The following is a 21,654-nucleotide window of genomic DNA, read 5'->3' on the forward strand; positions in this document are numbered from 1 at the left end:
TTTTATTTTTTTTGTAGTCTCTGTCCCCACTGGGGAGATTCAGCCTCTTTATTTGTTCTGATATCCATGGTCACTAATAGAGAAAATGAAGGGAAATCCCAAATTTTAAAGCTCGGGGAAAAATGTTCAAGTTACAACTGCCTAAGTGTCACGGTCAGGGGTCAGGCTTGGAGACCAGATGCTATGGCGTAGAGAGGCTCCCACCAACCAGAAGAATAGATATGCAAGTAGGTTGACATGGGCTCACCTGAGGTGTGGAGTGTAAGCACTTACTGGTGTTCACCAGAGCTCCTGATGATGGGGATGGGTTTTGCTGTGTGTTAGTACCAGGTCGCGATCCTCAAGATTGCCCCACCAGGTAAGAACGACGTGGTCCAGTAGAAGATATAGCAGGTAGGGATCAAATAAAAGTGTAGTCAGTAAACAAGCCAAAGGTTGGTAACAAATGGTTTCAGGTTGGGATCAAGCAGAAGCACAGTCGAGGAACAAGCCAAAGCTCGGTGATGAGTGGTAGGGAAGATACGGATGGCAGCAGGAGTGACAAGGGTGGGATATAAGTGTAAGTGCAAAGGCATGGCTAAAATATAAAGCTCATGGGAGGAGCAAAGGGTTCAAAGTTGAAGAGAAACAAGGTTCAAGACAGTATCATTCAAGGAATTGTGCAGGGAGTTATCCAACCTTCCATAGAAAGAAGAGACATTCAACAGACATAGCAGAGGTTTCAGGTTCTGACCTTGGTCTGGACACTAAGAATGAAGTTATCCACACTTTGGTGAGATTTCCTCCTATTTCCTGTTGTATTTCCTGAACAGGAAGTGAAGGAAGATTCCCCCAGTGGGACACAGTCAGCTAAAATAATGTGATAGGATTTCTAACCCCCCCCCCCCCCCACACTCTATCCAAAACAACTACCTTGTAGATATACAGTACATACTTTTTTCTTACTTAAAGCAGTAATAAGCTGCACAAAAAAAAAAAAAATTTGACCCCCAGGCGGTTACACATTTTGACAGACTTACCTAAAAAACTAAGCCCTCCAGTGCCGTGCTGTCACAGGTCCTGGCGAGGACCACAGAGATGGCCAAAATGATGGCAGAGTGTCCGACTGGTGGTGCGGTCAGCCTGCTGCCACATTTTGGAGACGTGTCCGTTTCCTCAGAGCTGAAGCCAACCTGAATTGGTGCCCTACTATATATATTTGTAACTAGTCCCGCCTATAGCAAGGCCCCTTATTATTTATTATTTTTAACCCAACAAGAGTGACTTTATTGCTGCTGTGAATACACTAGAAATATTTTCCTCACTTCCTGTTCCAGTGATAATGTCATTGGAACAGGAAGTTAGGGGAAATGGAACAAAATGGACAAAAGCATTAACTCTCCAGTTCATCACCAGGACTTTATCCATAGGTCATCCACACACCTGATTCCCTGGCCTCTTCCTGGCATTTCCCCCTTGAGGCACTGGAAAGTTAGTGTTTTTGTCTTTTTTGTTCTATTTCCCCTAACTTCCTGTTCCAATGACAACATTATCACTGGAACAGGAAGTGAGGAAAATCTTTCTAGTGTATTCACAACAGCAATAAAGTCACTCTTGTTATGAGAGTGAAAAAAAGATTGAACCTCCATTAGATTCTGATGGCTAACACATTTACCCTGATTTCCTATATCAGGGGTAGGCAACCTTTGAGAAATGGAGATCCACCTGAACAACATGAAAGAGATTAAAGATCACCAGTGTTTGGCGCCGTTTTTTTTTTAACTAACTAACAAGGCCTAACTAAATAGTAAGGATGACACAACGAAAACGTAGAAAGTATAATAAAACTAATGTCACTGTAAAAATATAAAGACTTAAACTACCTTAAAAGTCAGCTTCAGTAAGCCACTCATTTACTTGTATTCAGTTTTTTCATATTTGGGAGTAATTGGTCACCCCCACAAGCCTAGTGCAGGAGTCCATCGTGAAGGCAGAACATCTGGTACTGCAGGTTGACTTTAGTTTCAGATTCAGGCCCAAATATAGGGCAGTGCACAGAGATCAGTAATAGATAGGGCAGTGTGTAGGGCTATGTATATAGGTCAGAAGAATGTACTGAAGTGTACAGAGGCCAGTAGGATGTAGGGCAGTGTATAAAGGTCAGTAGGATGTACTGCAGTGCATAAAGGTCTGTAGTATGTGGGACAGAGTATAGGAGTTAGCAGTTTGTAGGACAGATTATAGGGAACAGTATGGCAGAGGATGGGGTAAATAGAATAGTATAGAGAGCTCAGTAGGGTAGTGGATAGTGTCAGTAGGGCAGTGGATAGTGTCAGTCAGTAGAGCAGTGGATGGTGTCAGTTGATAGGACAGTGGGCGGTGTCCTTTAGTTGAGCAGTGGATGGTGTCAGTTAGTAGGGCAGTGGATGGTGATAGTTAACAGGGCAGAGGATAAGGTTAGGTATTAGGGCAGTAGATGGTGACAGTTAGTAGGGCAGTGGACAGTGTCAGTAGGGAAGTGGATGGTGACAGTTGGTAGGGCAGAGGATGGAATCAGTGAGTAGGGCATTAATCAGTGTCAGTTAGTAAGCCAGTGAACTATATCAGTTAGTAGAGCAGTGTAGAGTGTCAGTTAGTAGGGCAGAGGATGGGTCAGTGAGTAGGGCAGTTGTTGGTGTCAGTTAGTAGGGCACTGGATGGTGCCAGTAGGGCAGAGGATGGTGTCAGTTATTAGGGAAGTGGATGGTGACAGTTAGTGGGACAGAGGATGGGATCAGTTGGTGGGATGGTGGATGATGACAGTTAGTAAAGTGGTGGATGGTGACAGTTGTTAGGGTAGAGGATGAGGTCAGTCAGGAGCTCATTGATATGTGTGTACAGGAGCTTACAGGGGAGCATAAACTTCCCTCACATGAAGAGAAGGGAAGCGCTAGTGACACACTACACTTCTTTCTCCGGTTGTGCTGATTGGTGCTACACACAAGCACCTGGGATGGACGTGAGAGAAGGGCTGGTCGGGATCAGCACAGCATGCCAGGTTGTTCCTTCTTTGCGCTGCTCAGCATAAGTGGAAGGAGTAGTTCAGGGGTCAGCAAAGCAAGATAGCAATCTACCCGTCACCTGCATGTGATCGATGGGTAGATTGCAATCGATGGGTTGCCAACCCAAGAGGAAGGGAAGTTAGGGCATATGTTTTCAATGGGGCAACAGACAGGCATAAAACATAGCAGAGGTCCTAGCCCTTCTAACTTTATCCTAAATTTAAAAAGCCATAAAGAAAATGCTAATTTCCAATTTCAGTAATTAAAGCGGAGCTCCACCCAAAATGGGAAGTTCCACTTTAAGGCCTCATCCCCCACTCCCCGTTAAGGATTGGCACCTTTGTGGAGTTGTGGGGAGGGGGGGAGCAGGTACCCGATTTTCACAGGCACCCACCCCCACTTCGGCTGCCTAGGCAATCAGAAACAGAAGTTGTCCTCTCTCCCTCCCTATATTCTTCTGGGACATGTGACAAGTCCCAGAAGACTACAGAACCATTCACAAGGTGCAGCACTACTCACACATGCACATTGGGCACCTGGCTGTGAAGCTGCAAGCTGCCACAGCTGGGTGTCCATACTTAAGATATTGGGGCAAGGGAGACAGGACGGCCGGTGAAACCTGCTGCGGTGAGGACACCGCTGGATCGAGGGACAGGTGATTGGCTGTTTTTTAAAAGTCAGCAGCTACAGTTTTTGTTTCTGCTTTACATTTTGACTGAAGCTACGCTTTAAGATTGTATGGTTATTCTGAACCTTCTAAGACTTGTTGTGTTCCTTAAAATTCACTAAATATTTACTGCACATCATCTAAAACATTTCTGTGTAGTAAGCAATCACTGAGCATTTGCCAGTTTGAACTTTTTTCAACATCACAATTTGTACTTCATAAATGTGGAGAATGTTGCTGATAAATGTGCGGTAAATATAATTGCATTTGACACAGTTAAATTTCATTATATGCAATGTTAGACCAAAAATTGGCAGCAAAAAGAAAGATGTCCTATCTCAACATGGAGCTAATATATACTACTTTTACTTTTTTCCACTAACTAGATGCACAAAAAAACATTAACTGGGAGATTCAGCGCTTTGATGGCTGGTTTAACAACTTAGTTCAACATAAGAGATGCTCTGCAGGTAAAGTAATGTTTCAATTTCATATCACAGATTACATTGTAATTATATAAACTGTGTAAATTTTCCTTGATCTCAGCACAACATCCAATTTTCTTATAACTGGGTATTTGATTAAAAAAAAAAAACAATGGTGCTTGTCATATTCCTTTTGGAGTGCAGAATGTTAAGGTAATACAGAAAAAGTGCCATCTTTATGTGTTGCAATTAAAGTAAATTTAGCTGTATTTTATTTTTTGATGTTTCTAATTTAGGTTCTAGACTGATGCGCCTTATGCCACCTGCCTATTCTGATGGAGTCTATCAAGCTATGCAAGAACCACATCTACCCAACCCAAGAAAACTTAGCAATGTGGCTATGAAAGGAGACTCTGGTCAATCCTCTCAGCGGAACCGGACAGTCTTGGGGGTGTTCTTCGGTATGCACAGATGAATCACATATACGGAATTTGCTTTGCATGCCAAAATATAAATGAAGTAATTTATATAATTTTGTGATCTTTTGTGCCATGGCACCATAGCATAAGGAGAGTAACTAGTGAATCATCTGTCATTGAAGCTGATGTTTGAGAAATGGAGGAAGGTTTTTCTTTAAAGAGACCAATCGAACCAACAGTAGGATGTCCAAAAGCCTTTTTCCTCATATTTTACAAGAATGAATGTCTCTAAATATAGTGTAGACAATAATCATCACAATTATGACAAATCACGGCTTGAACTATCTTGCTTTGCATGTAATGAGTCTATCTCATATATTAGTTTCACCTTTTAAGTTGCATTACTGAAATAAATGAACTTTTGCATGATATTCTAATTTTTCGAGTTTCACCTGTATATGATCAAACTGTTAAGTGAGGTCATACAAGTTTGTGTCCCTTTAATTGGACTCAAAGGTGAACAGATGGATATATATCCCTGTTTCCCAGATGGATGGATGGATGAATGGATTTTTTCCCTTTTCCCAGCAGGGGGTCTCACCGCTTCCTAGGGACCTTTTTCCTGGAGGCGGATGGATGGAGTTATCCCTCTTCCCACTAGGGGGTCTCTTCACTCCCTTCACACTTTTTCCTCCATGTGCATATATACCATGTAATTAAAAAGAGAATATAGTGCCTTATCTTCTTTTTAGCCCCTCCCCTACATGTTACACCACCGGGTCACATGGCTTCATCAGGGAAGGTGAGGGGCTCTGACGTCACGACGCTTAAAGGCAATTACTCAGCAAGTATATGAGAGTGTGGCAAACACATTAAGGATCCTGCAAATTTGTACAAAAAGCGATTGTAACTTATATGTTATGTGAGTACACTGCATTTGTCTATTACATTTTTTAAAAAAGAAGATAAGGCACTATATACTCTTTTTAATTACATGGTATATATGCACATGTAGGAAAAAGTCTGAAGGGAGTGAAGAGACCCCCTAGTGGGAAGAGGGATAACTCCATCCATCCATCCGCCTCCAGGAAAAAGGTCCCTAGGAAGCGGCGAGACCCCATGCTGGGAAAAGGGAAAAACTCCTTTCATCCATTCATCCATCTGGGAAACAGGGATATATCCATCTGTTCACCTTTGAGTCCAATTAAAGGGACACAAGCTTGTATGACCTCACTTAACAGTTTGGTCACATAAGTCAGGTGAGAGCACAACTGGTGAAGGAGCACACTATATAAGATTGGTGAACTATATCTACTTTGCATTACACCATTAGGAGACACTTCAAAATCACGGATTATTCAAAGACATGCATGCAGCATCAGCGTGATTGCAGTATCACGCTGCTGAATTATTGTTGGACCTATTAACTCATTTTTATTTTATTTAATTTATTTAATATAATTTCATCTATTTAATGCATTTCATTTTATCTATCTATCTATCTATCTATCTATCTATCTATATCTATATATCTATATATATATATATATATCATTATTGATAGTGGAGCACGACACCATTGGTTTTTTATTTATTTTGACACACTAGTATGAGTATGTGTATAGTGTAAGCGACCCACTCATTAATTTAATAATTTGTTTATTTAATATTTTATATACCAGTTTATTTTATTTATATTTCATTGTATTTATCTTTCATTTATATCAAACACATGGTGATATTTTGTTAACCTGTTGGTTTCTTTATATATACAGTTGCAAGAAAAAGTATGTGAACCCCTTGGGATTACGTGGAGTTTTGCATGAATTGGGCATAAAATGTGCTCTGAATGTCATCTAAGTCACAACAATAGAAGAACACAGTCTGCTGAACATAATACTACACAAACATTAGATGTTGCCATGGTTTAATTGCACATAACATGTAAACATTCACAGTGCAGGGAGGAAAAGTATGTGAGACCCTAGCTTAATGACTTCTCCCAGATCTAATTGGAGCCAGGAGTGAGCCAACCTTGACTCCAATCAGTGTGATGATATTGGATGTGTTGCTGACAGCTGTCCTGCCCTTAAAAAACACACACCTGTTTTGGGTTTACTGGTTTCAAGAAGCACTGTCTGATGTGAACCATGCCTCGCAGAAAAGAGCTCTCAGAAGACCTACGATCAAGAATTGTTGATTTGCATGAAGCTGGAAAGGGTTACAAAAGTATCTCCAAAAGCCCTGATGTTCATGTGTCCACAGTAAGACAGACTGTCTACAAATGGAGAAAGTTTAGCACTGTTGCTACTCTCCCTAGGCATGGTCGTCCTGTAAAAATGACTGCAAGAGCACAGCACAGAATGCTGCATGAGGTAAAGAAGAATCCCAGAGTGTCAGCTAAAGACCTACAGAAATCTCTGGCACATGCTAACATTTTTGTTGACACATCTACAATAAGGAAAACATTAAACAAGAATGGAGTACATGGGAGGACACCACGGAAGAAGCCATTGCTGTCCAAAAAGAATATTGCAGCACGTTTGAAGTTTGCAAAATGCACCTGGATGTTCCACAGCACTACTGGCAAAATATACTGTGGACAGATGAAACCAAGATTGAGTTGTTTGCGAAGAACACACAACACTAAGTGTGGAGAAAAAAAGGCACAGCAAACAAACATCAAAACCTCATCCCCACTGTAAAACATGGCGGAGGGAGCATCATGGTTTGGGGCTGCTTTGATGCCTCAGGGCCTGGATGGATTGTTGTCATTGATGGGAAAATGAATTCCAGAGTTTATCAAGACATTTTGCAGGAAAACGTACAACCATCTGTCCGCCAACTGAAGCTCCGCAGAGGATGGGTGATGCAACAGGACAATGACCCAAAGCATACAAGTAATTCAACAAAACAATGGCTGCAACAGCACAGAATACGCCTTCTGGAGTGGCCCAGTCAGAGTCCTGACCTCAACCCGATTGAAATGCTGTGGCATGACCTTAAGAGAGCGATTCACACCAGACATCTCAAGAATATTGCTACACTGAAACAGTTTTGTGAAGAGGAGTGGTCGAAAATGACTCCAGATCGTTGTGCAGGTCTGATCTGCAACTACAGGAAACGTGTGGTTGAGGTTATTGCTGCCAAAGGAGGGTCAACCAGTTATTAAGTCCAAAGGTTCACATACTTTTTCCTCCCTGCACTGTGAATGTTTACATGTTATGTGCAATTAAACCATGGCAACATCTAATGTTTGTGTAGTATTATGTTCAGCAGACTGTGTTCTTCTATTGTTGTGACTTAGATGACGTTCAGAGCACATTTTATGCCCAATTCATGCAAAACTCCACGTAATCCCAAGGGGTTCACATACTTTTTCTTGCAACTATATATATATATATATATATATATATATATATATATATATATATTCACTTCATTTTATTTTCCCCTTATAGTATACACCATAGTAGCTCACACGAATCACGTTTATTATTTAAAGCATTTATATATTCTTAACAAGCAGTAAAAGAGCTTTACAACCAGCCCTCACTGACCTATGTATAGGCAGTCACAGTTTGGAAACTCATCTTCAGTCTTAAGAAAGAGCAGTAAAATCATAGCTTCTCTCTATTTTCTCTAGCAACAGGGACTTGGCAGCCTTCCAGCCTTCTAATGTAAACCAATATCAGGTTTTGTAAGCTGTTACAAGCCAACTGAAACCCAGCTTAAGAGTTTCGGATTTATAGGGATGAATTTCTCCAAAGTACGTTTAGCTACAAAGGATAGAAAGGGCTTATTTTATTGCTCTTTTAAAGCTGCTTGATAATAATACTTGAATATCCATTTTCTGAGGTGCAGGAGTGCTTTAAATTTGGGAAAAAGCTAAATACACAGCTGGAATATGTCACAGATCAGTTGAAAAGCTGATCTGCCACTTGTAGTTCTACAAATATGCAATTGTGACTTGCTACTAGTTCCTCAGGCCTCAGTTCCTAGTACCTGTTCTGACTCCCAAGTCCTTGTTCTGGGCTCCAGTGTGTTCCTCATATGCCACATCCAGCATTCTTCCTACAGTATGTCTCTTCTGCTCTCCAACCAGCGTTCTGTCTTCCTGCTCCTGTGTGTCCCCGTACACTCCTGCTAGCTCCTGCCTTAATGAGAGGCCAATATTATTGTGCTTTATTAAGTCTTTACTCCTGCCTCCTTGCTTCTCTAGATCTGGCCAGCTGTAGCCTGCACATGTGTGCATGGGGGTCACAATCTGGGAGCTGTTATGCAGTGAAATCTAACTCCACCATCAGCAGTTCTGGTAAATGCCAGGGGCTTCATTGACTCTGCACCTGAAAACGTGGCCATCAAGGTTGCAGAATGCACAGAAGGTCCGCAAAGTCCTTTTACAGTTTTCTCAGGCTATGGACCCCATTGACATGCTTAGTCAGAGACCAAATGCCTATGGTTTATCAAGCCCTGAATACTATTTCTCAATTATCTGGGCATGCTCAGTCTGTCTACAATGGTGGTATCCTACTTGCAGGGAGAAGTAGTTCCTGTGTTGGTTCAAAATATCTTGTTCCCTGGGAAACCAGTACAAAGCATCACATCTTCATTTCTCTGCCTAGGTTTGAAGAATTAAATCCTAAGAACGTCCATATGTTTCTTGAAACTTCTGCATGAACCCTTTAACCTGTAATCACCCCTGGAAACCTGGTTGCCTCAGATTGCATTTTTTGTTCTTGAAGGGAATTTGTTTGAGTGAATTGAGCAAATTGTTGATTATTACACTCAAGTGCATGAGGATTCCCTAAAGTTTTTTTGACAGAGCCACTTGCAAATCCCTCCTGTTTTCCTTTCAGATATTTTTGCAGTCATTCAAGACCTGAAGCCGTGTATTTCTCATTCAGAAACTTTATCCTGGCTATTTATACTTACTGCTAAACTGACATGGGAAAAGGGCTTGTGGACACTCTGTGCAGCCTGCATTTTTGATGCTGGTGTGCTCAGGGCTCACAGTTTGAGCATACCTGTGTTGCTGTCCTCAAGCAAACCCATGAAAAGCCCAGCATGAATGAAATGCATGGGGGGGGGGGGGCCAAGCTGAAGACAGTTCTCATCATCTTTTACTAGTTTAGTCTTGCAGTCAGCTGAGATGCACAGGAGTCAAGTGTTAGGAAAGCACAAGAATATTGGACTCACAGGAGCAAATTGGATCACGTTTTATTGGGGTTTTTTGCCTTCCTCGGGATCAACTATGGGCATAGGATTGTGTATATAGGATTGTTTACTTTTTTTCTATTTTATTGGTTGAATTAGATAGATGTGTGTCTTCCTTTCAGCTATGTAACAGGAAGGCAGGAGTGCAAGGGGGCACCCAGGAGCTGGGAGACATGATGCTGGTTAAAGTACACAGGAGACACACTGAAAGAGGAATGCTGGATGCAGAACATGGGGAATATACAGGAGCAGGAAGACTGGAGAGCATAGGAAATGCACTGGTGCTTAAATAGGTACTAGGAACTTGAAACAGGGACCATAAACTCAGAACAGGGGCGAAGAACTCAGAACAGGGGTGAGGAACTCAAAAGAGGGATGACGAACTCAGAACAGGGTCTAGCAACTCAGAACGGGATGGAAAACACAGATCAGAGATGAGGAACTCAGAACATGGACAAGAAACTCAGAATAGGGTGAAGAATTCAGGACAGAAACAAGGAACTTGGAACAGGGACAAAGTACTAAGAACAAGGATGAAGAACTTGGAATAGGGACAAAAAAATCAGAACAGAGATGAGGTACTTGGAACAGGAACAATGAACTCAGAACAGGGACTAAGAACTCAGAACAAGGACGAAGAATTCAGGACAGGGACGAAGAACTCAGAACATGGCCTAAGAAGTTGGAACAGGGATGAAAAACTCAAAAGAGGAATGAGGAACTGGGGCCTGCAGTCATCGATGCTACCTATTGCTCAGGGAAAGTTTGCTAATCTCAGCACAGCTTAAAAAAGGGTGCTAACTGAGTGCCTGGGAAGTTGCTATATAAAACAACAGATGGAGTCAGGACACACCTAAAGCTCCAGTCTTTGTACACATGTCTGTGGGACAATAGGTGACAGAAGTGCTTGGCATTTAGGGTTGTGGGAATACAGGGAGCAAGTCAACTTTGCAAATCTGAGGAACTAGTAACAGGTCAGCCATGCATGTCTGTAGAACTATAGGTAGTTGCAACTGATCTGTGACATAATGTATAAGAGAACTGTTTAATCTGTCAAAAAACTTGTAATTGCATGTAGCCAGTTTTGTGATTCAGTCACCACTGCAGTCCAAGCAGTGAGGTCCCTGACCTCCACCGCAGAGGCAGCACATCCCTGATTGGACAGTGAAGGAGCAGCACCATATTCCCAGTTATCAGCACATGAACGCTGCAACTGCACTGAGAATGAATAGTTGCTAGTGTGGGCTCTCCTTCTTCTGGTCTAAATGCTGCAATATAGAAAATTAAGACAATTTTGGTTTGAACACTGATTGAATTTAAAACACATTTTGTTCATTTCTAACCTAACGAAACACATTACACTATCTGCCTTAGTTTCATTATTCCTAAATATATTGCATTTCACTATTTTAGTGTTATGTTATTTAGATAATTTGCATTATAATGACAATTCCTGATATTTATTTAACATTGACATTTATTTTATCATAACATTTTAATATGCATGGCGTATGTGATTTCAATAATAATGTATAATAATATATAATAATGGTAGTAATAATAATAATAAAAAAATGTTAGATAAGCTTAGCATCACAAATTGTTTGTTGAAAGTATATTCACAACAAGATTTGTTTTTCTTTGCATTTCTGTTAATGAACATGCTTTAATTGTTTTAGGGTGTGCTTTGAGTTGTCATATGAGAAAACAATGATGCAACCCTTAAAGAATTTTTTGATGTCTTCAGTGCAAGTAGAGGCAGAGGATAAATACCATGATTTGTATAGACAGTCAGTAAGAAGCATAAAAGGAACAAATGACACACATTTAGATACAGCACGCTAAGCCAGCCAATCCCAAGAACACAAAATAGTCTGTCTTTCTTTTTATTCTTAAAAGTAATGTTACAAATAGACCATCTGATGATTATTGTCCGATTCTGCCACAGCAGATGTGATGAGTAAAAACCCACTAAATTGGACTCCTATGGAGTGCTGCATGGCCACGATTTCATCTCCCCTTAGTATCTGGGGGGGGGGTTTGCAACCTATTGTATTTAAAGTAAAACAAACAAGGTTTAGCTTACTTGTGTATCCAGGGGTAGCAGGAGCCTTCTTCTTATCCTCATTTTGAGATGGAAGGCCTAGTGATAATTTTGAGAATATACAGCTAAAGGCATTCAGATCCATTCATGGTGATATCACCATCTCAGAACAAGCATGTGTCTGATTTTCACAGATGTCAAAAGTAATCAGCAGTTGGCATAGCAGTTTGCAGAAATAACCAGCTTTATTTATATGATTGAGACTGAACTAGGAAACCGCTGGCACACTCCACTTATAATATCTAGTAAATACAAAAAGAAATAAACTTTCATCAAATAAAGACAACACTGCTATAGTTGTAAGATTGGAGTGAAACCATTAAAATCAGTACTATGATGTAATGAACAAAGCATAAATAACCACAGTCACAAGATCTGCTTGAAAAAGCATTACTGATAACACTGTTCAACAGGTAAAAAGTTTTGGGCATAAAATTAGCTAATCTTACATAATTTTGGGGTGCTGAAAACGAAAATGACCCTAAAAAATGTTGATTGGCTCTAGTTTCCATGATATATTCACCCATCTAATGACGTAAGCCATTCAAAATTATGATGCAACTTCAGCTGCATATTGCGCAATTGATACTGGTGACCAATAGAAAATTGCATGTATACTGAGATGATGCAATATTAGCCTTTAATTGCATCACTTCACTGCATAAAAGCTGCAGTATCTGTAGCTGATTGTAGTTCGACAGCGTCTTTACATTTCGTTTTATGCTTATATAGGCTACTCAGTAATGCCTCGAACTTGTGTGAATAAAGCAGATAATTTCTGCTATATCTGCGGTGAAATAACTTTTATCTCACAAAAAAGGAGGATAACAGGAATGATTAAGAAAGCCTACAACTTGTATTTTGGCTGCAAGATAGGAGACCAGGACAAGAGCTGGGCACCACATATATGCTGCAATTCTTGTGGGACGGCACTGGAGCAATGGTTGAATGGAAAAAAGACATCTATGCCTTTCGCTGTGCCAATGATTTGGAGAGAGCCAACAGATCATGTTAGTAATTGTTACTTTTGTATGGTGCCTCCAATTGTAAAAGGGCTAAATAAGAAGAAAAAGTTATCTGTGCACTATCCAAATATTCCATCGGCAATACGTCCAGTTCCTCATGGAGAGGGGCTACCAATTCCTAAAGCACCAGAATCCTTCGTGGTTGAGTCAAGTGAGGAAGAACCTGAAGCGTGTAGTCACGTGCAGTTGTAAGAGATAGCCCTTTCCTCGAATACAAGAGAAAAGCCAAGAGAAGCAAAACCGACACAAACTGAAGACAAAACTAGTGAGAATCCTAAGTATTAAAATGATTCAACTTAGCTTATGGCTATAATTTTTCTTGGTAATCCTATGCAATATATTATGCCATTTAGGCTTTGTTATGTAGTCAATATCACTTGCTTTATATTTGTGGAAAGACATCTATCTATATAATTATTGTGCATTATGTAGTCATTACGCCTATAGTAGAAAACTTTCAGTTTACAGAAAAACTAGAGCCAATTGACAAATTTCATTGTTATATTTGAACTCAGAATGTGAGATTCATTAAGAAATGGATCCTTTTGTTTCCAAAACTGGCAAAAAATAAAAATTTGTTGAACAGTGTTGAGGGATTTTAAGTTACGGGGACACAGTTACTATTAATTCACAAATAGAAGAATGTAATCCTATACACATAATAATATGATTATAAAATATCTATTTAACAGGTTATCATGTGATGTCTGAAATATTTAGTATAGAGGACTTGGGATGTCCAATTGAATTTTTAAATATTAAAATACCAGCTGGAGATGATGTCTTTGACCCGGAAAACACTGGCAATGTGGTTCTTCCATTTCGGAGAAGTAAATGGTGTAAGCAGAGTGGCAGCAGTCCAAACAATCCAAGATACCAGGTAACATGTAAACAAAGAGCCAAAGATTTGTACAGAACCCGGCAGCCATTTGTTCATATTATAGCCATATTTGCAATATCTATCTGTACTGGAGGGTTGATTAACTTTGTGTTTTTTCAGTTAAATTCAGTGACTGCATGGCTTGATGGTAGTTCGATTTATGGTAACTCTCACTCCTGGTGTGATGCTTTAAGAAGTTTTACTGGTGGAAGACTGGCATCTGGATCAGATCCGCTGTTTCCAAGAGGAGCAGATGACATGCTTATTATGTGGAGACCTGCTCACTATACTGAAGAAAGTAAAGGATCTGGAACTATTTATGGTAATGTACTAATCAAGATATGTTCGATAAAATGTATTATATAAATATAGATCAGTGATCCCAAACCCTTTTAGTACTTGATGAAATATGTTTGCAGTACTGCTGATGAAGTTTGAATAAGACATTTTGTTTCCTTAGAGAAATATGTGTGCTGCCTTTGAAGATTACTTATTATAGAAATGCTAGATGTCTGGCTAATTCAATAGATTCAATGTTTTCTGAGTCTTTGATCCAGGACAAGAATGCAAATCAGGAATCCTGACTTTCCTAGATGTATATTTGTTCTCTGTCAATGACAAAAAAAATTAGGGAGTTCAGAGAAAGCCAAGTAGGATTTTCAAAAATGAATGGAGCTATGGAGGCCTCAATGTTTCTCTTAGTATGGGTTTCCTTTTGGGTGCATACAGACACAAGATAAACTTTTTAGCAGATAGCTGCATTTTATTATTATTATACAGGATTTATATAGCGCCAACAGTTTGTGCAGCGCTTTACAATATAAAAGGGAGACAGTACTGCTACAATACAATAAAAAACAAGAGGATTAAGAGGGCCCTGCTCATACTGTAAATTTTAAGGGATCATCTAAAGGCTGCCAGAGTAGGAATAGCTGGACAGATTGAGGTAGAGCGCTCCAGAGTATGAGAGAGGCTCTGGCGAAGTCCTGGAAATGAGCATAGGGGAGGAGACAAGGAAGCTTGAGAGTAGGAGCTCATGAGAGGAGTAGAGAGGACGGTTTAGGTGATATTTGGAGACAAGATTGTATATACAGTATATCGCTCAGGGCAGAGTTGTGCATAGCTTTGTATGTTGCCATTAGCATTCTGAATTTAATTCACTGGGCAATTGGAAGCCACGGAGGGATCAGCAGAAAGGGGCAGCAGATATTGAGTGGTTGGTAAAGTAAATAAGTATTGCTGCAGCAGCATTAATGGTAGACTGAAGAAGGGATAGCCTACAGAGAGGTAGGCCTATGAGAAGGGAGTTTTAATAGTCAAGGCGAGAGATAATAAGCGAGTGATTGAATAGCTTGGTAGTTAGTTAAGTAGGGGCAAATTTTAGAGATGTTGCAGAGGTAAAGTCTACAAACGTTTGACAATGATTGAATTTGGGGCCAAAAGGATAGTTCAGAGTCCAGGATTACACCTAGTACCGTGACTTGAGGGAAGGGACTGACAGTTGAATTATTGATCCTAATGGAAAAGTCATGGAGGAGGGCATGAATGAGAGGGAATATTCTCAGCTTGGTTTTAGAGAGATTTCGTTTAAGGAAGTGTTGCAAAATCCATGCTGATATGTCAGTTATTAGGTTGTTAATGTGAAAGGAGACTGAAGGATTGAGGTGAGGAGTAGAGAAATAGATTTTGGTGTATCGACATAGAAATGGTATTGGAAGCCGTGGGAGGTTATCAGGTGACCAAAAGAGGAGCTGTAGACAGAGAAGAGAAAGGGTCCAAGAACAGAGTTTTGGGGGACCCCTACAGAAAGAGGAAGTGGGGAGGAGGAGACAGAGTTATAGGTAACAATGAAAGAGCACTGTGATAGGTAGGAGGAGAACCAGCATAGAGCAGAATCTTGGAGGCCAAGGCATTAGAGTTTATTGAGGAGGAGGGGGTAATCAACAGTATCAAAGGCTGCAGAGAGGTCTAGTAGTAAGGTTATGGAGTAGTGGCCATTGGTTTTAGCAGTTAGTAAATTGTTAGCGAGTTTTAGTAGGGCCGGTTCTGTAGAGTGCTGTGAGCAAAAGCTAGACTGTAAAGGGTCAAAAAGTTGTCTACAGTGAGGTAGGAGATAAGACGGCTGTAGACTATGCATTTTAAAAGTTTAGAGGTGAATAGGAGCAGCAAGATAGTCTTAATTTGTTCAGGTTGGAGGAGTCCAGGGAGGACGTTTTAAGTATAGGAGTGATCTGTGCATGCTTTGGGGGGGGGGAGGGGGGAGGTGTCAGTAGATAGGGAAAGATTGAAGATGTGAGTGAGAGAGCATAGGATAGAAGAAGAAGATGACCATAGTAGTTGTGAGGGAACAGGATCCAGGGCACAATTGGCTAGGTGGGCATCTGAGAAAAGTTTGGTAACCTCTTTAATAATAGCCAGTTCAAAAGAGGAAAGTGTTGACTGTGCTGTTAGACATGCTATGTTAAGTGGGGAAGATATCTGTATAGTGGATGTAGCCTCACGTATTGCATCAATCTTGCCTTTGAAGTTTTTGGCAATCTCCTGGGCAGTGAGTGAGTTAGTGGGTAAAGGGGGTGGAGGACAAAGCAGAGAGTTAAAGGTAGCAAAGAGCTGACGAGGACCAGATGACAACGTATTAATAACAGAGACAAAGTGGGTTTGTTTGGCAGTATGAAAGCAGAAATTGTATTTATAGGATGGCAAACTTATATAGGATGATTCAGTGTTGGCAAATACTATATGCCTGTATAAACTTTCTGTGATACATCACCTGAGAGACCCTTCTGCAGAGCAAAATCGAATGACTGACTTGCATTTTGCTGGTAATTACCCCTGATATGCTTCCATCAGAGATGATTTATCAGTACTCCACCTCCATAGGCAAACACGTGCACAGATCAGCTAATCCAAACCTGTATGTTTATGGAAATACTTTTTTTTCTTTAAATTGTCTTTTTAAGATTTTAGGTTGGGATGATTAGAGTTCATCATGCAGTTGTTACTGACAGTCTGTTCAAGAGCTGCCTTTTTATTCACTACACCTCATTGAAAAAAAGCAAAAACACGGAGCACCCAAAACATTGCAAAGCCTCACCCCCTTCCGTATCTCAATATACCCATACAGTGTGTGGTCCTTTCTTAGTTAAAGTGTTACTAAACCCAGGACCCTGCATTCACTCTATCTGGTCTCCCATAGTACACAGAACATGGAAGTGCAATTATTTTAGTAAATATAAACTGCTAAATACCTTTTCTCATCAGCAGTTAGAGCAGTCTTGTGGCTTCTATTAGTGTTCAGCTAAGCACTAGCTAAAGCTTGTAGGAGGAGTTTTCCTTCTGCTCTAGGAGGATGCAAAACCCCTGACCCCGATTGGCCCTGTGTTGATCACATGCACTCTCCCAAGAAAAAAAAACTCTCTAGCAATACACACCAAACTGAGCATGTGCAAAATGGCTACGGGTAAAGTCTGTCTTATCAGGAGATAAGATGTGGACATTTGAAGAAGAGGAGGAGTAGAGAAGTCAGGATAAAACATCCTTTTTACACAATGCAGAGGATGCACCTTAGGTTCTACAGTGAGTATGACAAGCACGCTTTACTGCATTTACAGATTGATTTTACTCCGAGGGGTTTAGTAGCACTTTAAGTGTACACCCATGTGAAGGGCCGTGTTGGCACGCATAGTTGTTCCATGCATCCCCATTCAGGCAGACACATTCAGGTCAGTTGGAATGCAGTGGCTGCAGGGATACAGCCATTGCTCCCAATTTGACATCCATGTGGGTACAGATGTGTGTCCCTGCATGCAGACAGTGTGAGTTTGGCAACATGCACCAGCATGCACCTGCACCTAAACAATCAAATTGGGAGGAGCATCTGTGTCTGTGCAGCCACTGCATCCCAACTGACAAGAATGAGACAACCTGCACATGGATGCATGGAACACCTGTGCATCCTGTGCAGGCAAACGCAGCTCATTGCATGGGTGTACTCCTAAGTACGCCTATGAAAACAAGACCTTAGAGTGGCTGAACAAACAATCAGATCAATGACTATTTGTGCACTTGTTCCAAGACAATGGAGCTGATGTGTTGATTAAGGTGAAGCTGTATTTACTTACGGTAAGTCATCCAATATATGCAAGCAAAACTCCATGTTTTTATAAACCTTCCTTCGCCTTATTCACTGAACTGAATGTGCATGACCGTACATTTGCTTTGTGAAGTGAACTTACCTATACTACTGAAATTATTTTTAGGTTTTGGTAATGCCAGAGCAAATGAAAATCCTTTTCTTCAAGCAGAAAGCATAGTCTGGTTTCGATATCATAACTACTTAGCTGATGAATTTGCTAAAATCCATCCTCAGTGGTCAGACGAAGACTTGTTTCATCATGCCAGGAAATGGGTAATCGCCACTTACCAGGTAATGATTATTAAAAGCTGTTGTTTGGGTGTAAAGGAAAAAAAGAAAAAACAAATGAAGCAAGTGCTCTAACTGTATTGTTTCTGCAGCCATCACCTCCATTTAGGTGAAATTCAGCAGTAAATGTTGCAGAGGCAATTCCTGTTGAGGCGACCGGTCATCTTAGCTGACTAGCTGAGCTCTGGGTGACCTATCTCCTCAATGCCTCCAAGTGCTGCAGGGTACGCTTACATCGCCGAGGGTGCCCTGGAGGCTGCTTATACCTGTACAGCTAGAAGCCGAAGATAAGGGCTCCAGGACATCATGGGGGCTTTTTATAAAGAGAGGAGCAGCCCAAAGCTTGCCTCCTCAATGTATGCAACATCTCTAAAATATACCCCTTCCTAATCAATGACACCACAAAGCTCTTCACTTCCTGGTCATCACTCACCTCAACTACTGCAACTCCATCCTCATTAGCTTACCTTTACATAGGCTTTCCTCTCTTCAGTCCATCATGAAGGCTACTACCAGGCTCATCCACATTACCAACCGTTCAGTGTCTGCTACTCCTCTGTCAATCCCTTCACTGGCTTCCACTCACTCAGCGAATAAAATTCAAAATACTAACAACAACATACAAAGATATCCACAACTTGGACCCCAGCTTCATTGCTAACCTACAGTAGTCTCAAAATATCAACCTAATCGTTCTCTCCATTCCTCCCAAGACCTCCTGCTCTGTAGCTCTCTCGTCACTTCCTCCCATGCTCGCCTCCAGGACTTTTCCCAAGCCTCTCCCATCCTATGGAACTCCCTTCCCCAATCTGTCAGACTATCTCCTACTACATTTAGACATTCCCTGAAAACCTTTCTCTTCAGAGAAGTCTATCCCACCTTCACCTTATAACTGTAATTCAATTTTCTAAATCAGCTCATTCCCCACACCGATTACCTTTTGTATAACTTGACCCTCCCTTTTAGATTATAAGCTCTAACGAGCAGGGCCCTCTGATTCCTCATGTAGTAAATTGTATTGTAACTGTATTGTCTGCCCTCATTTTGTAAAGCACTGTGCAAACTGTTGGCGCTATATAAATCCTATATTATAATAATAATAATAATAATAATAATGGTCTCCTCCTCCCATGTCCGCCTCCAGGACTTCTCCAGGGTGTCACCCATCCTCTGGAACTCCCTGCCACAACCCATCATATTATCACCTACTCTCCTCTCCTTTAGGTGCACCCTGAAAACCCTTCTCTTCAAGGAAGCCTACCCCACCCCCTGCTAACTTGCCGACCTCCTCCACTCTTCCTACCACTCCATCCCCCACAGCTATCTCCTCCTGTGCCACCATCCCCTCCCTCCTAGATTGTAAGCTCGAAAGAGCAGGGCCCTCAATCCCCTCATGTTTTGCATTGTATTGGTATTGTTCTGTCACATGTTCTGTCCCCCTTTGTAATGTACAGCGCTGAGCGAACTATTGGCGCTTTATAAATACTGTATAATAATAATAATAGAGAAGTAAAAAATACAGAGGGTGTGCAGAGAGGTGGGGGGACCTTTCCAGAAATATTCAGACATGCTGGGAGAAGGACCTTTAAAGAACAAATGTGTTTTGTCACAAAGTAAACCAAGGCATTTTGTTTTGGAACTGCATTGACCAACATAGTTCAATGGATGTGGAATGAAAAGTCCCTAAATATGAGCTCCAAGTTGTTAACAAACAGTCCAAGGATTATGTAACAGAATCTCTTATAACTATAACTGTGTTGCTTCTAGGTTTTCATACTTTGATCTAACATATATTTGTATTTCTCAAGAATATCGTAATGTATGCATGGCTGCCAATCTTTCTTCAAAGACAAGTATTGCCTTACCACGGTAAGTGTCGATGGACTATTGTTTGCTTCAAACATGTTTTACATTTATATACAAATCTATGAGTGAGAAAAAAATGCATGAAAAAGGTCAAATGCAGTTTTCAATTAATTCGGAATGGTCTCAGATATGTCTCAGACTGATGTCCAACTGATGATCCTGACACAAGCCCAAAGCCTATCGACATAGACACTCATGACCCCAAAAGAAAAGAAGCACTGCTCACATGCCCCACTATGCTCCTGGTCAGGGGCGGATTGACAACTCATGGGGCCCCTGGGCAATAGGGGATCATGGGGCCCCTTTGTCCTTGCCCAAACTCAAAAAAGCCTATGAAAAAGGTACCAGGGGCATCTCATGGGGCCCCCTACTGACCCCGGGCCCTCGGGCAGTGCCTGAGTTGCCAAATGGTCAGTCCGCCCCTGCTCCTGGTTCAATCACTGATGCCAGGTGCTGGTTCAACTAGTAAGGCTCAAAAGCCAGATGAGAAGTCTACAACAAAATGGTGCATGCTTGCACTCTGTGGATGTGCCCCACAATCACAAGTGGATCAAATGGCTTCAGCCTGGTCTCCACCCATGAGGGAATGCCCATCTCATTTCACCCTATTAAGCATAATCCATTTGATCCATTTGTGATTGTGGTGTACATCAAAAGCTGAAGACACTGTATTACATGTGTATTCTTTATAGAATTAATTCAAAAGTGTAGGTTTCTGCATCAAGGTACCATGAATAAATTTACTGAAAGCTACAATTTGCGATTTTCTATCTAACATTCAGTAAGAAAAAATACATTCCTGTAAATGTAGTCCAAAAAGTACAATTTGGCACATTAGTAAAAAAAATAATTCTAAGACAAAAGATGAAATATAAAGTGCAAATACAAAGTACAAAAAAAGATTTACTAAAAGTAGGTGAATTCACATTCAACCATAAAATAACCAAAGTAAAATTTATTTAAAGAAAACAAAATAAGTCCCAATGAAAATGACATTTGGCAATAGTTGTTGGTGGGATTTGCAAATATTTAGCAATGAGAAAGTGTATTGATTTTGGGGTGCATGATGTTCAGTGCAGATTAAATACATCTATTGCACCTATACAAACGTGCAGTGCTACTTTTAATAATTTTTTTTATTAATTACTGTTCTGTTCTTTAAAGGGTATCACCAACATGTGGACTCCAGCATAAGCAATGAATTTCAAATTGTTGCTCAGTTCATATCATCCTTGGTTCCATCAGGTGTTTATGCCAGGTAAACAATAATCAAACATCATTACTAAAATACAGGAGAACATTTTAGCTTTACAAGTCCCTGATACAGGGGCTAATAGCATACGATCATTTTTACATGCCCTTAGTCATATGTTTAGATGAGATGACAAGTAGATAAAATGATGCAGCAGGCTAGTCCATTTTGCTGAAATTTCATTGCAGCAACTCAAAATGGTACGTGCTTGTAGGCATGCCTGACAACATCGGGGCATGCACCATTGAGACAACAGATGGTGTCCTGGGGTATTTCCTCCCAGATCTGGACCAGGGCATCACTGAGCTCCTGGACAGTCTAAGGTGCAACCTAATGGTGTCTGATGGGCCAAAATA

The 21,654-nt window shown here is 40.8% G+C and overlaps 1 protein-coding gene across 1 annotated transcript in view; it reads left to right on the forward strand.

Moving 5' to 3' along the window:
* Positions 1-21,654, forward strand: part of LOC149447558 (dual oxidase 1-like) — a 219,885-nt gene that overhangs the window by 64,932 nt on the left and 133,299 nt on the right. The window contains exons 3-9 of the mRNA XM_089652420.1: positions 4,074-4,157; positions 4,409-4,573; positions 13,570-13,757; positions 13,878-14,079; positions 18,017-18,183; positions 19,989-20,049; positions 21,211-21,304. Coding sequence (XP_089508546.1) covers positions 4,074-4,157; positions 4,409-4,573; positions 13,570-13,757; positions 13,878-14,079; positions 18,017-18,183; positions 19,989-20,049; positions 21,211-21,304 — 961 coding nt within the window. The remainder of the gene's footprint in view (positions 1-4,073; positions 4,158-4,408; positions 4,574-13,569; positions 13,758-13,877; positions 14,080-18,016; positions 18,184-19,988; positions 20,050-21,210; positions 21,305-21,654) is intronic.

This window comes from Staurois parvus, unplaced genomic scaffold, assembly GCF_062004578.1.
Source record: "Staurois parvus isolate SC_StPar_1 unplaced genomic scaffold, SC_StPar_1.0 ptg000682l, whole genome shotgun sequence".
Lineage (NCBI taxonomy): Eukaryota > Metazoa > Chordata > Amphibia > Anura > Ranidae > Staurois > Staurois parvus.